Source organism: Mobula birostris, chromosome 29 (genome assembly GCF_030028105.1).
Source record: "Mobula birostris isolate sMobBir1 chromosome 29, sMobBir1.hap1, whole genome shotgun sequence".
NCBI classification, from domain to species: domain Eukaryota; kingdom Metazoa; phylum Chordata; class Chondrichthyes; order Myliobatiformes; family Myliobatidae; genus Mobula; species Mobula birostris.
Window position 1 is genome coordinate 15436241 of NC_092398.1, and position 15708 is coordinate 15451948.

The 15708-nt window shown below is 44.8% G+C and overlaps 3 protein-coding genes and 1 pseudogene across 3 annotated transcripts in view; 2 read left to right on the forward strand and 2 right to left on the reverse strand.

The window, feature by feature from the left end:
* The window catches only part of LOC140190249 (uncharacterized), a 73340-nt gene that overhangs the window by 44550 nt on the left and 13082 nt on the right, over window positions 1-15708 (forward strand). The gene's annotated exons all lie outside the window — the stretch shown is intronic.
* Window positions 1536-2757, forward strand: LOC140190247 (histone H4). The gene has a single exon (XM_072246813.1). The coding sequence runs from the start codon at window positions 1546-1548 to the stop codon at window positions 1855-1857; it is 312 nt and encodes a 103-aa protein (XP_072102914.1). The 5' UTR covers window positions 1536-1545; the 3' UTR covers window positions 1858-2757.
* LOC140189881 (histone H2A-like) lies at window positions 2739-8653 on the reverse strand (annotated as a pseudogene).
* LOC140190243 (histone H3) lies at window positions 9145-9555 on the reverse strand. Its single transcript, XM_072246809.1, has one exon. It carries the CDS (start codon window positions 9553-9555, stop codon window positions 9145-9147), a length of 411 nt encoding a protein of 136 aa, XP_072102910.1.

A 15708-nucleotide genomic window follows, 5' to 3' on the forward strand; every position in this document is an offset into this window, starting at 1 on the left:
AAGGGCACTTGGCATTTCCATACCAGCTGTGATGCAGCCAGTCAATATACTTTCCACCACACATCTATAGAAGTTAATAGAAAATGAAATATTGCAATACAGAACATTAAAAGTATCAAACATAGAAAAATACAGCACAGGGACAGGCCATTTGGCCCTCAGTGTTGTGCCAAACCAGCTAAAAAACAAATCATAAACATGCAAACACTAATTCCTCCTACCTGCACCATGTCCATATCCCTCCATCATCCGCACATCCATGTGCCTAACCAAAAGTCTATTAAAAGTTTCTTATTTATTTGCCTCTACCACCATTCCAGGCATCCATGACTCTGGGTAAAAAAACACCCATCATATTCCCCTTGAACCTACCCCTGTCACCTTCAATGCATGCCCTCTGACACTTCAACCCTGGGAAACAGATACTCTCTGTCCACTCTATCTATGCCTGTCATAATTGTGTAAACCTCTATCAGATTTCACCTCAGCCTATAATCCTCCATAGAAAACCATCCATGCCATCTAAACCAGGCTGCATCCTGGTAAACCTCTCCTGAACCCTCTCCAAAGTCCCAACATCCTTCCTATAGTGGGGCATACTCTAGATGTGGCCTCGCCAGAGTTTCCTAAAGTTGGAACAGAAAAGGTCTCCTTTATTCCCATTCTTTGCCTCCTGCTAGTCAGCCAATCTTCTATTTATACAAGTACTTTTCCAGTAATACCATAGACTTTTATCTTCTTAAGCAACATCATCTTCAGCAACTTGTGCAAGGCTTTCTGAAAATCCAAATAACCAACATCTACTGACTTTCCTTTGTCTATTTTGCGTGTTATTTCCTCAACAACACGCAAAATAGGTCTCAGGGTACTTGCAGACAAATGATAAAACAGGCCACAGAGTCAGTATGGTTTCCTCAAGGGAAAATCTTGCCTGAAAAATCTGTTGAAATCCTTTGAAGAAATAACAAGAAGGATAGACAAAGGAGAATCGGTTGATGTTGGGCACTTGAATTTTCGGAAGACTTTAACGAGGTGCCACACCTGAAACTGCTCAACAAGCTACGAGCCCAAGGTATTACAGGAAAGATTCTGGCATGGACAAAGCAGTGGCTGCTTGGCAGAAGACAAAGAGTTTGAATAAAGAGGGAGCTTTTTCTGTATGGCTGCCGGCGAATAGTGGTGTTCTGAATATCAGCATTTAATTTTCAGAGAATTGAGCATGAAGCTGATGAGGATTTCGGTCAGTTATCCAGGGGGTTGTGTGGTAATGTTACAGTTTGTGTTCCCTTGTGGCTAAACCGTTGAAAATTGGCGGTAGCGGATCAGGAAGCTGAGAGGCCGGTCTCTGACTCTGCCTCCGCCTCCACCCCTCCCCGTCTCTCTCTCTCTCTCTCCCCACATGGTCCATCGCTCTGTCTCCACCCCTCCCCCCGCTCTCTCCCTTACTGCGCGTTTCTCGGGCAGGTCGGGGCGCTGTGTATAAAGGAGACAGCAGCAGTCGGTTCGACACTTAGCAGCGTCTGCAGTGAGCAGTGAAGCGGCAATATGTCTGGCAGGGGAAAAGGAGGCAAAGGTCTCGGCAAAGGAGGTGCCAAGCGGCACCGTAAAGTGCTTCGTGACAACATCCAGGGCATCACCAAGCCAGCCATCCGCCGTCTGGCTCGGCGTGGCGGCGTCAAGCGAATCTCCGGTCTCATCTACGAGGAGACCCGCGGTGTACTGAAGGTTTTCCTGGAGAATGTGATCCGCGACGCGGTCACCTACACGGAGCACGCCAAGCGCAAGACAGTCACTGCCATGGATGTGGTGTACGCGCTGAAACGCCAGGGCCGCACTCTCTATGGCTTCGGCGGTTGAGGAACTCCTGATTCTGAACACAACACAAAGGCTCTTTTAAGAGCCACCCACCACCTCACAGAGAGAGCAGTGAGCCGGAGCAGAAATAGATGCCTTTGGAATTATTTGTCGGTGAAACGAACCTTGTGTTTGTCCGTAGTCTATTTTAAGTGAGTCCCCTACACGGTACAGTTGAGGTGGAGATGATGGTTGATGGTGAAAATTACCTAAGTGACTAGACCGGTACAGGCTATATGCGAGCGTTGGGAGTTAATCTAAATCATGGACGGGGCAAACATGGATCAAAGGTCTGTCCCCCCCGTACTGTTCAAATTGGTGTTTAGCAGTCTCCCGCAGAAAACTACCTCAGCTCCGATAACGATTCAGTAAACTGGGCTTGTTTAGAAAATAAATACAGCAATTTTAAAAGTTAGGATAACTCCCTCAAAAACCACTCCCAGTGACAATGATATGTTCGGGTTATTCGAAATGGAAACTGCAGCCTATCATTTCGGACTGGCTGCAGTCCGACCAGCCAGTCACACACATCGGTACCTGGGCACAGATGATGCTAACCCACCCGTCGTGGTTGTTCTGGAAGGGGCGGCTGTTTGAATTCGACAGCAGATGTGAAGCCGATCGCACGGCTGGGGTGATAGACGCGGCCAGGGCTGACATTCGCTTCCAACAGTCGGCGGAGGGCCCATCTTCGACATTTCAGACTGAGCACCCACTGTTAACCCTTTCGTTTTGCACCAGTAAGGAATAAGTCAAGACCCTGCCTGCCAGTTGGTATAACAATCTAATCCGGACAAGAGCCCTTTCCCCCGCGCTTGAGGTATCCGCAGAGCAGCCCTTTCACAGACACTGTGAGTGGCTCTGAAAAGAGCCTTTGGGTCACTGGGTTCAGATTCTGTCTCTTCACTTGCTGGCTCCGCCGGTTTTCTTGGGCAACAACACGGCCTGGATGTTGGGCAGCACCCCGCCCTGAGCGATGGTCACCCCTCCCAGCAGCTTGTTGAGCTCCTCGTCGTTGCGGACGGCCAGCTGCAGATGCCTGGGGATGATGCGGGTCTTTTTGTTGTCCCGGGCCGCGTTGCCGGCCAGCTCAATGATTTCAGCCGTCAGATACTCGAACACAGCAGCCAGATAGACCGGGGCTCCGGCACCCACTCGCTCAGCATAGTTACCCTTTCTCAGGAGCCTGTGAACACGGCCCACCGGGAACTGAAGTCCGGCCCGGGAGGAGCGAGACGGCCTTGGACCGAGCTTTGCCGGTTTTTCCTCGTCCACATATTTTCACAACCCCAGCAGAACTTTCACGGAGAATGAGAAAATGCTTCCGGTCCTCGCCCTTCTTGTACCTTTTGGGGGAATGAAGAGAAACGTTTATGATTGGTGCAACTACGCTTAATTTCATTGGAAAGAACAAATAATCCAATGAGAGAGCAGTCTTATTCACCAATCAAGAAACAGTAGCAGAGGCGTGGAAAATAACCTTTTACTCCCCTAAAATGAACTGAAATTTGACACAGCCCGCCAAAATCTTTGTTTAAACCTCATCTGAAATGAAGTCTTTCCAGTTCTATTTATCTACTACGCATTCACCCATTACTGAAGTCAGCCACATTTAATATAAGTGTAGCTATTATTGTAACAGCGTCTGGCTATTTAATTCGCCGACTTCTTTCAACGGATGAACGTTCAGAATAAAAATCGATTCTCAGCTTCTGTTCGCGGTCATTGCATGAACGGCATCGGTTTATGAATGAGTTGCTCTTTTCAAACTGCGACTTGACTTTAGTCTACAGTTTTCCTAATGTAAAGAGAGACGGAAGTTAAAGCTAAGGAGAGGGCATATACTAGAGCAAAAAAAGCGGGAAGTTACAAGATTGGAAAGTTTTAAAGAACAACAGAAGGGAACCGAATTCATAGAGGTGGAATCCTAAAATGGGATTGCCAAAAATCCTGAAGAGGATACCAAAGGTTTCTTCAGGTATATAAAGAGTAAAAGAGAAGCTGACGGTGACTAGTGGTGTTTCTTGGGGATCTATGTTTGGACTGCTTCCCTTTATGTTATATGTCAATGATTTGAATGATGGAATTGATCGCTTTGTGCCAAATTTGTGGATGATACAAAGGTAGGTGGAGGGGCGAGTAGTGTTGCAGAAGCAGAGAGTCTGCCGAAGGATTTAGACAGATTAGGAGAATGGGCAAGGAAGTGGCAGATGGAGTACAGCGTTAGGAAGTCTTTGGTTGTGAACTTTGGTAGAAGAAGTAAAAGCATAACCTATTTCTAAATGGGAGAAAATTCAAAAACCGGAGATGCAGAGGGACTTGGGAGTCATCGTGCAGGATTCCCTAACGATTAATTTGCAGCTTGAGTCGGTGGCGAGGAAGACTTTATAAGGCGTCGGTAAGGCTTCACTTGGAGTGCAGTGAGCAGTTGTGGGACCATTATCAAAGAAAAGATGTGCTGATATCGTAGAAGTTGCAAAGGAGATTCAAAAAATAATAATAATTCTGGGATAGAAAGGCTTCCAGTATGAAGAGCATTTGAAGTCTCTGAGCCTCAACTTACTGGAATTCAGAAGAATGAGTAAACCTCATTGAAAATATCAAATGTTAAAAGGCCTTGATAGAGTGAATATGAGGAGCAAGTTTCCTATGGTGGGGGAGCATAAGACTAGCTGAAGCCCGTTTGAGTATCTGAAGGGACCGCTGCTCGGATTCTGGTTGTACTTCATCCCTGTAATCCTCATACATGGGCACCCAGTGAGGAGGATCTACAGGTGGGCTTGCTCCTGGGCCTGGCCAAGATAGCCATGATGGCCATTTACAGGTCCAGGCAGCAGAAAATCAAAGGCTCTGCAAGGGCCGACTGCCTGCCCCTGTTATGATGATACATTAGTGCCCAGCTATCATTGGAGAGGGAGCATGCGGTCACAATGGCTCCAGTGGGGGATTTCCCACAGCGATGGGTCCCCTGGAGTTGACTGTTTGATAGGCGATAATAATCATATTTTAATTTGAATTTATTCACCGTCTTGTAAATGCTGAATGTTTGTACTTTGTGTATTTTTTGTGCCAATAAACTTTTTATAGATTTGTAGAAAAAAATATTAGCGGGACATCCACTTAGAAGGTAGATGAGGAGGAATTCCGCTAGTCAGACAGTGGTGAATCTGTGGAATTCCTTGCCACAGGCGGCTGTGGAGGCCGTGATTGAGTATACCAAGGCAGAGGTTGAAAGATTCATTATTAGTCAGGGCCTAAAGGTTTACAAGGAGAAAGCAGGAGACTGGTGCTGAGAGAGAAATGGATCAGCCATGAAGAAACAGCAGAGTACACTCAATGGGCCAAATGACCTAATTCTGCTCCTATAGTATACCTGATGGTCTTTTGGCATTTAAACCGGTATGGCCAAGGAATCAGAACAGACAACAACACAGTTAGGCTGTACATCCACTATCCACTGCAAGGATTGTCACCATTTCATTAGTATTGTGAGGTTCTGGGTGGGGGTGTGGTTGACAGCCTGCCTGTTCATTTCTAATGACCAGCACTGTTTATTGTTCTTGTGTAAAAATGCTTTTGTGGGATTATGGTGGGAAGTTTCAGTTCGTTTATTGTTACATTTTAGCTTGCGTCATACAGTTATTTGCTTGTGTTTTTGCGGGTCACCCTAACTGTAACCAGGGTGTGTGATGGTCACCTCCCCCGTCGGTGTGAGACTGGTTGGATTCACTCTCTGGGTCATGGTGCCCAGTCTGTTTGTGTCTATCACAATAAGATCGTTGTTGAGTTAAAGGGCTTCCTCGTCTGTCATTATACTGTGGTGAGCATTTGGTCTATAAACTAAAAGTTCATTAGACTGACACCTGAAATTCTGGGACATAGACTGCTGCACTGGCGTCGTGAGACTCTGGGCCTTTAGAACCATCTGTAAACAATTGGGATCAGACGTTTCAGGGAAATATACGGAAGAAATGTGGCAAATATTCAGGGGATATTTGAGTGGAGTTCTGTGTAGGTACTTTCCAATGAGACAGGGAAAGTATGGTAGGGAACAGGAACTGTGGTGTACAAAGGCTATTGTAAATCTAGTCAAGTAGAAAAGAATAGCTTACAAAAGGTTCAAAATACTAGGTAATGATAGAGATCTAGAAGATCATAAGGCTAGCGGGAAGGAGCTTAAGAAAGAAATTAGGAGAGCCGGAAGGGCCATGAGAAGGCCTTGGTGGACAGGATTAAGGAAAACCCCAAGGCATTCTACAAGTATGTGCAGAGCAAAAGGATAAGACGTGAGAGAATAGTGTGACATTGGAAAAGTGTATATGGAACCAGAGGAGATAGCAGAGGTACTTAATGAGCACTTTGCTTCAGTATTCGCTACAGAAAAGGATGTTGGCGACTGTAGGGATGACTTACAGCAGACTAAAAAGCTTGACCATGCAGATATTAAGAATGAGAATGTTCTGGAGCTTTTGGAAAGCATCAAGTTGGATAAGTCACCGGGACCGGATGAGATATACCCTAGGCTACTCTGGGAGGTGAGGGAAGAGATTGCTGAGACTCTGGCGATAATCTTTTCATCATGAATGAGGACGGAGGAGGTTCCGGAGGATTGGAGGATTGCAGATGTTGGATGCAAGGGAGCGGAGATAGCACAGGAAATTATAGACCAGTGAATTTTACTTCAGTGGTTGGTAAGTTGATGGAGAAGATCCAGAGAGGCAAGATTTATGAACATTTGGAGAGGCATAATATGATTAGGAATAGTCAACATGATTTTATGAAAGGCAGGTCGTGCCTTATGAGTCTGACTGAATTTTTTGAGGATGTGACTAAACACATTGATGAAGGTAGAGCAGTGGATGTAGTGGATATAGATTTCAGCAAGGCATTTGATAAGGTACCCCATGCAAGGCTTATTGAGAAAGTAAGGAGGCATGGGATCCAAGGGGACATTGCTTTGTGGATCCAAAACTGGCTTGCCCACAGAAGGCTAAGAGCGGTTGTAGATGGGTCATATTCTGCATGGAGGTCGGTAACCCATGGTGTGCTTCAGGGATCTGTTCTGGGACCCTACTCTTTGTGATTTTTATAAATGACCTGGATGAGGAAGTGGAGGGATGGGTTAGTAAGTTTGCTGATGACACAAAAGTTGGGGGTGTTGTGGATAGTGTGGGGGGCTGCCAGAGGTTACAGCGGGACATTGATAGTATGCAAATCTGGGCTGAGAAGTGGCAGATAGAGTTCATCTCAGATAAGTGAGGTGGTTCATTTTGGTATGTCAAATATGATGGCATAATGTAGTATTAATGATAAGACTCTTGGCAGTGTGGAGGATCAGAAGGACCTTGGGGACTGAGTCCATAGGACACTCAAAGCTGCTGCGCAGGTTGCCTCTGTGGTTAAGAAAGCATACGGTGCATTGGCCAGTACTGTGCTCAGTTCTGGTCACCTCACTACAGGAAGGATGTGGAAACTATAGAAAAGGTGCAGACATTTACAAGGATGTTGCCTGGATTGGGGAGCATGCCTTACGAGAATAGGTTGAGTGTACTCGGCCTATTTTCCTTGAAGCGACAGAGGATGAGAGGTGACCTGATACAGGTGTATAAGATGATGAGAGGCAATGATTGTGTGGATAGTCAGAGTCTTTTTCCTAGGGCTGAAATGGCTAGCACGACAGGGCACAGTTTTAAGGTGCTTGAAAGTAGGTACAGAGGAGATTTCAGGGGTAAGTTTTTTTTATGCAGAGAGTGGTGAGTGGATGGAATGGGCTGCCGGCGACGGTGGTGGAGGCGGATACAATAGGGTCTTTTAAGAGACTCCTGGACCTGTACATGGAGTTCAGAAAAAATAGAGGGCTAAGGGTAACACTGGGTAATTTCTAAAGTAAGTACATGTTTGGCATATCATTGTGGGCCGAAGGGCCTGTATTGTGCTGTAGGTTTTCTATGTTTCTAATGGAACCATTCCATCATATTGAGGATGCATATAGAGTCACCACTACCTCCGCAGTTACACACCATTGCGACACTCCTCTCCCAAAGAGTTAAATGTACCCCAGGTAAAGGAAATAGCCAGGGAGGAATAATGGATAAAGCCACACTAGGGCATAGGTCATATTAGACAGAGCCATGTTCTCTGCCTGGTCATTTGCTTCCCACCCAACAATGCAAATCTTGCAATCTTGATGATCCGAAAGATCTTTCAATGTATTGACTTGGAGGATCATCCTCATGACCACTGTGGTGTAACAAGTAATTCACAGCCATCTGCAAACTTCGCTAATACAATGGCATCAGCATTTCTAGCCGCAGAGCAGAGACAGAAGACCTAACAGCATCACAGATGTAAAACCTGAGCTTGGATAACATCCAGCCATTTCAAAAGGGAGGGGGCAGCAGACCCACAGGACCAACGGCATAATCGAAGACGGTTCTAATTAATGCATAATACAAAGTAATTATAAATACCCTATTAGCCCCCAAGGGTCTGAAAGGTCAAATTTCCATTTTCCTTTGGTGAGCTCAATAAGCCAATCAAGGAATCGCCAAAGAACAGAGAGCAGCAAGAACGGCGCCGAAAGTAACTGTCAGTTCCCCGGAAGCCCTGAAATTTGAAAAGCCTGCCGTAGAAGTTATGTATTGATCGGTAGTCTGCAAAAACATGCACTGATTTATTAATTCGAGCAAGATTTATTTTATGGTAAGAGCCCAGCTCACCAGTTTGAATGTTTCTGGTCATTTAGCTCCCAAAAGGCGATCCAGTTTATATTCGTGTTGGGTCTGTGTATAAACGGCATCGGGTTTCTCTTGTCAGACTTGATATCTCATATTAAACTGCCGTCCAAGGCCAGTTTGCAATGCGAGAAGTAATTGTTTTGCGCGAGAATCGGAATTCCAGTATATGCAGACTACTGTGTCCCCGCGAAACTCGACTAGAAACGGGATTGGTTACTAAATGTTAGATTGCATTTAATAAAGCCCATTCTCTAGCAACCGCAAATCCCTGGAAACCCTGCCTAAAACCGTACTCGGCAGGGTTGTGAGATAGGGACATGCCGACGGCGAGGGAAAGGTTATATCCCTAGTGTTGGCACAGAACTGTTGATTTTTCAGTTTCATGAAGGCCGAACGGCTGGGAATAAGAAACAGGGACGCCTTATTGATTAGGACACACAAAAAGTCAGAGGGTAACACGAAAGGTTAGTACACAAGAAATGACAGCCCTTTCCACTGTCAGATTGGTGGCCCTTAAAAGAGCCTTTTGTTATGCTTAGTGCCGAGGCCGGATTTAGGCGCGCTCTCCACGGATGCGGCGGGCCAACTGTATGTCTTTGGGCATGATGGTGACTCGCTTGGCGTGGATGGCGCACAGGTTGGTGTCCTCAAAGAGTCCAACCAGATAAGCTTCACTGGCTTCCTGCAGAGCCATGACGGCCGAGCTCTGGAAGCGCAGGTCGGTCTTGAAGTCCTGAGCGATTTCTCGCACCAGACGCTGGAAGGGCAGTTTGCGGATAAGCAGCTCGGTGGATTTCTGGTAGCGCCGGATCTCCCTCAAAGCCACGGTGCCGGGCCGGTAGCGATGAGGCTTCTTCACTCCGCCCGTGGCTGGAGCGCTCTTCCGCGCCGCTTTGGTGGCCAGCTGTTTGCGGGGAGCTTTCCCGCCAGTCGACTTCCGCGCAGTTTGCTTGGTTCGGGCCATTCTCCTTCAGCACTCCAACAGTAGCTTCAAATACCAGGATAAGACTGTCGGAGGAGAAGCAGGAACCGGCTTTTTAAAGAAAAGATGAAGGGCCGCCCCACTCTCTTTGATTGGTTGCAAAGGAGATGTCCATTGTAGCATCTCGGCGTTGCGATTGGCTGCTTTTCCATCACCAGTTTGAAGCTGGCCGGTGGTGGGGGTGGGGGAGATGGTGGGGAATGTTACCCATGACCAAATATGGAAATTGGCGACAGAATTCAGCCAATCCGAGTGCAATGGTTGGATGCCGGCTCAATTTCAAATCGCCCGCCAATTCCAAGGGCAAGCGGGTTTCTTACAATAAATAGAATCATAAATTAACAAATTTCACCTTCAATTAAATCACCGATTTTCTTTCCTCAATTAGCTGAATGTGAATGTTTGTGAATGTGAATGTGAATGTGAATAGCGTATCGAGGTGAGTGAATTCAGTCTTGCCGGAAACGGGGCGGACAGGCAGAGGATTTAGATCGATTTTACCTTACCACATTTTCTAAAATGGTTTGGGGGAGAAAACAGCAACAAAAGGATTTCAAACGGACCACAGGAACCAACGCCGAACTGAAATGCTGCTCAATATATCTACAAAACATTCATTACAAGGAAATAATTGAATTCTTTATCTCTTCCCACTCCAAATCGCTGTACAAATGTAAACAGACTGCCGCCATCTCATTTTATACACACCGCGCTGAGTATTAGAGCAGAGAGACCTCTATTTTCCAGCTCCCTCCCGACGTTACTACAACCGTAAATTTTCTAGCTCTTTCCTGGGAGATGAGTGGCTCTTGGAAGAGTCGTTGTTTTCAGGTGTTTAAAGTTGCGGTTTTTATTTACTTTTTGGCCGCCGCTTTCTTGACTTTCACAGATTTCGCCTTTGGCTTGGATTTTGCTGACCTTTTGGGCGCCTTCGGGGCTACGATTTTCTTGGGGCTTTTGGGCTCCTGCGAATACTTCTTCCTCACTGATTTCTTAGCAGCCGCCCTTTTAGCCGTCGGTTTCTTAACACTTTGTTTCTGGGCGGGAGATTTCTTAGCTGCTTTCTTGGCCGAAGTTTCCTTGGTCGCTGACTTCCTGGTCTGAGATGTCTTGGCCGCTGCTTTCTTCACTTCTTTTTCCCGCGATTTTCGCGCTACTGTCCAGTATCAAAAGGGAGATTAGTCGGGGTGGATGAATGAATAAGGAAATCATGGGGGGTCGGGGGGAAGGGAGTGGGAGAATGTAAAGTTTTGTTTGATGGTAGGATCTCTTTGGATATGGTGGAAGTTGCACAGAATGATGCAGTTTAAAGTAGTTTAAAACAATTTATTTGCAGTTTCCAAATTAGAAACCATTTCTGAAACACAAATCCTTTCTAAAACATAAAGAATAAAGCATCAAGGATTTCCAAAACACAGGTATAATTTCTATAAACTAAAAAGACATATCAATAAGTTGCAGAAAAATGAATAATCTGTTGCAGAAATCAAAGCTGGAGGAATAGATTCTTGTTCACCCTGTATTTCTTCCATGATTCCTGATGTTCCTCACCCCATTCCTAATCGGCCTGAACTACTCTCTGCATTTATACCCTTTTCTCCTCTCACTTGGTTGACTTCACATGTATATATTTCCCCAGATATCCTTTCAACAAAAATACTCAAATATTTTGGGGACATAGACCTCAGCTTCATAAAACCATATAAACAATATAACAATTACAGCACAGAAACAGGCCACCTTGGCCCTTCTAGTCCGTACCGAACGCTTACTCTCACCTAGTCCCACCGACCTGCACTCAGCCCATAACCCTCCATTCCCTTTCCTGTACATATAGCTGTCCAATTTAACTTTAAATGACAACATCGAACCTGCCTCAACCACTTCTGCTGGAAGCTCGTTCCACACAGCTACCACTCTCTGAGTAAAGATGTTCCCCCTCATGTTACCCCTAAACTTTTGCCTTTAACTCTCAACTCATGTCCTCTTGTTTCAATCTCCCCTACTCTCAATGGAAAAAGCCTATCCATGTCAACTCTATCTATCCCCCTCATAATTTTAAATACCTCTATCAAGGCCCCCCTCAACCTTCTACGCTCCAAAGAATAAAGACCCAACTTGTTCAACCTTTCTCTGTAACTTAGGTGATGAAACCCAGGTAACATTCTCGTAAATCTTCTCTGTATTCTCTCTATTTTGTTGACATCTTTCCTATAATTTGGTGACCAGAACTGTACACAATACTCCAAATTTGGCCTCACCAATGCCTTGTACAATTTCAACATTACATCTCAACTCCTATACTCAATGCTCTGATTTATGAAGGCCAGCATACCAAAAGCTTTCTTCACCACCCTATCCACATGAGATTCCACCTTCAGGGAACTATGCACCATTATTCCTAGATCCCTCTGTTCTACTGCATTCTTCAATGCCCTACCATTTACCATGTATGTCCTGTTTTGATTAGTCCTACCAAAATGTAGCACCTCACATTTATCAGCATTAAACTCCATCTGCCATCTTTCAGCCCATTCTTCTAACTGGCCTAAATCTCTCTGCAAGCTTTGAAAACCTACTTCACTATCAACAATGCCACCTATCTTAGTATCATCTGCATACTTACTAATCCAATTTATCACCCCATCATCCAGATCATTAATGTATATGACAAACAACATTGGACTCAGTACAGATCCCTGAGGCACACCACTAGTCACCGGCCTCCAATCTGACAAACAGTTATCCACCACTACTCTCTGGCATCTCCCATCTAGCTACTGCTGAATCCATTTTACTACTTCAATATTAATACCTAATGATTGAAGCTCCCTAACTAACCTTCTATGTGGAACCTTGTCAAAGGCCTTACTGAAGTCCATATAGACAACATCCACTGCTTTACCCTCGGCAACTTTCTTAGTAACCTCTTCAAAAAATTCAGTAAGATTTGTCAAACATGACTTTCCACGCACAAATCCATGTGGACTGTTCCTAATCAGACCCAGTCTATCCAGATAATTATATATACCACCTCTAAGAATACTTTCCATCAACTTACCCACCACGATCATCAAACTCACAGGCCGATAATTGCTAGGTTTACTCTTAGAACCCTTTTTAAACAGTGGAACAACATGAGCAATACACCAATCCTCCGGCACCATCCCCGTTTCTAATGGTATTTAAAGTATTTCCGTCAGTGCCCCTGCTATTTCCACACTAACTTCCCTCAAGGTCCTAGGGAATATCCTGTCAGGACCCGGAGACTTAATGTTCACAGAATTAATGTTGTAAAGCTAACATAAAACTCCCAACTATACATATATCAATATGCTAAATAATATTATCCATCAATTTTGCAAGTTCTTTGAACTAAGAAATTTAAGAGTCAGCTTGTCTATCGCAATAATAAAACAGATGTAGTGATATTGCGTCTGCTTTTCAGGGACAGAGGGTCTGTGCTTTATACAGATCTTATTTGCAAAGCTGGTCTACAAAATGTTTTTGAAACTTCAAGCTGATTACTGCTTTCTATTGCTATCTTAAGAACTGAAGACAGACTTCCATTTACAACCAAAAACTAAACAAAGCAAAATAGCTGAAACGTAAACACGAGGAAATCTGCAGATGCTGGAATTTTAAGCAACACACTTAAAAGTTGCTGGTGAACGCAGCAGGCCAGGCAGCATCTCTAGGAAGAGGTACAGTCGACGTTTCGGGCCAAGACCTTTCGAAGGGTCTCGGACCGAAACGTCGACTGTACCTCTTCCTAGAGATGCTGCCTGGCCTGCTGAGTTCACCAGCAACTTTTAAGTGTGTTGCTCAAAACAGTTGAAAATCTATTTTGGATCTTATATTGACAGATGTTGTGCTTAGAAGGCAAGGTTAACAAAAAAACCAAGGAGGAGGCTGACTACTGTTGAAGTGAATATTCATGAGTTATGGGCAAAGTTTGGACAGGCTAGAACATTTTACCTTGGCGTGTAGGAATTGCAGTTTGACTTTACAAAGATGTATTTAATAATAAAAGGCTAGATGGGTGAGTGCACACAGTCTTTTTCCCCAACAAGAGGGAATCAAAATCAAAGGATATAGATTTCAGGTGAAAGTGACTGATGCTGATACAGTATCAGTATTTAAAAGACAGATTATCAGTTGGTGGAGTGAGAAGGGCAAGACAAATATGGCCAAGACAGGAAAATTGAATTGGATTAGATAGTCATCTTGGTCGGAATGGACCAGTGAGCCCTGCATTACCTCTTGATTATCCAGCAGCATCCCATCTGACACACTGTTTATAACACCCACACTCACTTACTAAATGTATTTTTAGAAAGAAATCTCACTATAAAATGTTTCGTCTTTCACTGATAAACTTTCTTTTTTATGTTGTTCTTTTCAAATAATCCTTTCTCAGTAAAGATGTCTATTTTCCTTCCTCAATTAAGGACTTTACATTGAAATGTCTCTTGGTGATGTCCAACTTTTTTTGCGCAGCCATTTGAGAGATGATGTTATAGAAGCTTGCTGTTACTGACATTATTCTCTCAATGAAGCGCTGATGTGAGCACGGGACGGCAGCAAGGCCCATGGTGGGGGTGGCAGCGACAGAACTGAATGGGCAAGTCTGTACTTGCTACGGTTTCAAAGATGAGAGGTGATATAATGGGGTTTGCAGGTTGGCGTGGAGATTTAGAACCCGACAACTGAATCAGATGTTTTGCACTTTGCTCTCCTCTGTTGGCAATTGGATATAGGAGCAGATTGGTGGAGACTGGTGGGTCTGACTGCTCCACCACTGTGGGCATTGGCTTCTTCTCATTCTTCCTGCAGCCCAGGGAACTGTGAGTGCCTTACTGCTCTGGCTCCCTGCCTCAGGTTTCACATCCTTGGGCTCACATACTCCTTGGATGTCAGCCACCACTCCCTCTGTAACGTCCTCCCATGTTGGAAAACTCCCATATCTCTGCCCTCTTTCATATCCTCACATTACTGTTTATAGATTGGTGGCATGTCTCTAGTGTTACAGGGATTCGTGCTGGGTCCCCTGTTGGTTGTCATATCTGGCATCAAGTTTAACACAATATCATGGGCAGAATGGTGTGGCACTGAGAAGTGTGTAGAACAGAGGAAGCTGGGAATGCAGATCCATAATTCCATGGAAGTGGCGTCACAAGAGGGTCGTAAAGACAGCTTTTGAGAGATTAAATCAAAGTGTTCAGTACAGAAGTTGGGATATTATGTTGAAGTTGTACAAGACATTGCTGAGGCCATTCACTTACGTACAGAAAAGATATCAATAAGACTGAAAGAGTGAAACCGAGTGATAAGGAAAGGTTGAACAAGTAAGGACTGTATTCCCTGGAGTGTAGGAGAATGAGGGGAGATTTGACAGAATATACAAATTCATGAGGGGTATTGATAGGGTGAATGAATGTAGGCATTGTATTGTATTGTACTGTATTGTGACAAATGTGTTTGATCTTACAGCTATTGCAGGGACATGGTGGCAGGCTGCCTGGGACTGAGAACTCAGTATTCCAGCATATTCCATGTTCCACGCCCTCACCCGAACCCTCCATTAGCGGTTCCTTTTCCAGATCCTCCCCCTACCTGAATCAACACTATTTCCCAAAATCCCCACACCATTCACAGCCACTAAACCATCCAAAACAGCCCCCAGGCCAAGCCAACGCCGACACGAGTGAAGAAGTTTGTCTGTCTGTCTGTATCTTATTTTACGGCGGTTGGCATCCAGCTTAATGGTGCATTACCGCCACCCTCTGCTCCAGAATGTGCACTAGACATACATTCTAAATCCCTTCACCCAATCTCACACACACACCTACGCTTCACCCTCCCATCTTTGACCATCCTAGTATCCTATTCCTGTTTATTCGTCATATTCTATAAAAAACCCCTGTACTCCTTAAAAATGCTAAAAATACCCGGACTTGTGCTCTCTCACCCATGCCCAGCAACCCTTTTAATGTGAATTCCTGCATCCCCAACTCCCTTAATTTATTTATCATCATCTCTCTCTGTATCCCATACTTCCTGCAACTCAGAACTACATGTTCTACTGATTCCTCTTCCTGACATTCCTCACACAATCCTGTCTGGTGTTTCCCT

Excerpts from the sequence above, each read along its gene's own strand:
- LOC140190247 (XM_072246813.1), top strand. The coding sequence starts at position 1,546 with ATGTCTGGCAGGGGAAAAGGAGGCAAAGGTCTCGGCAAAGGAGGTGCC.
- LOC140190243 (XM_072246809.1), bottom strand. The coding sequence starts at position 9,555 with ATGGCCCGAACCAAGCAAACTGCGCGGAAGTCGACTGGCGGGAAAGCT.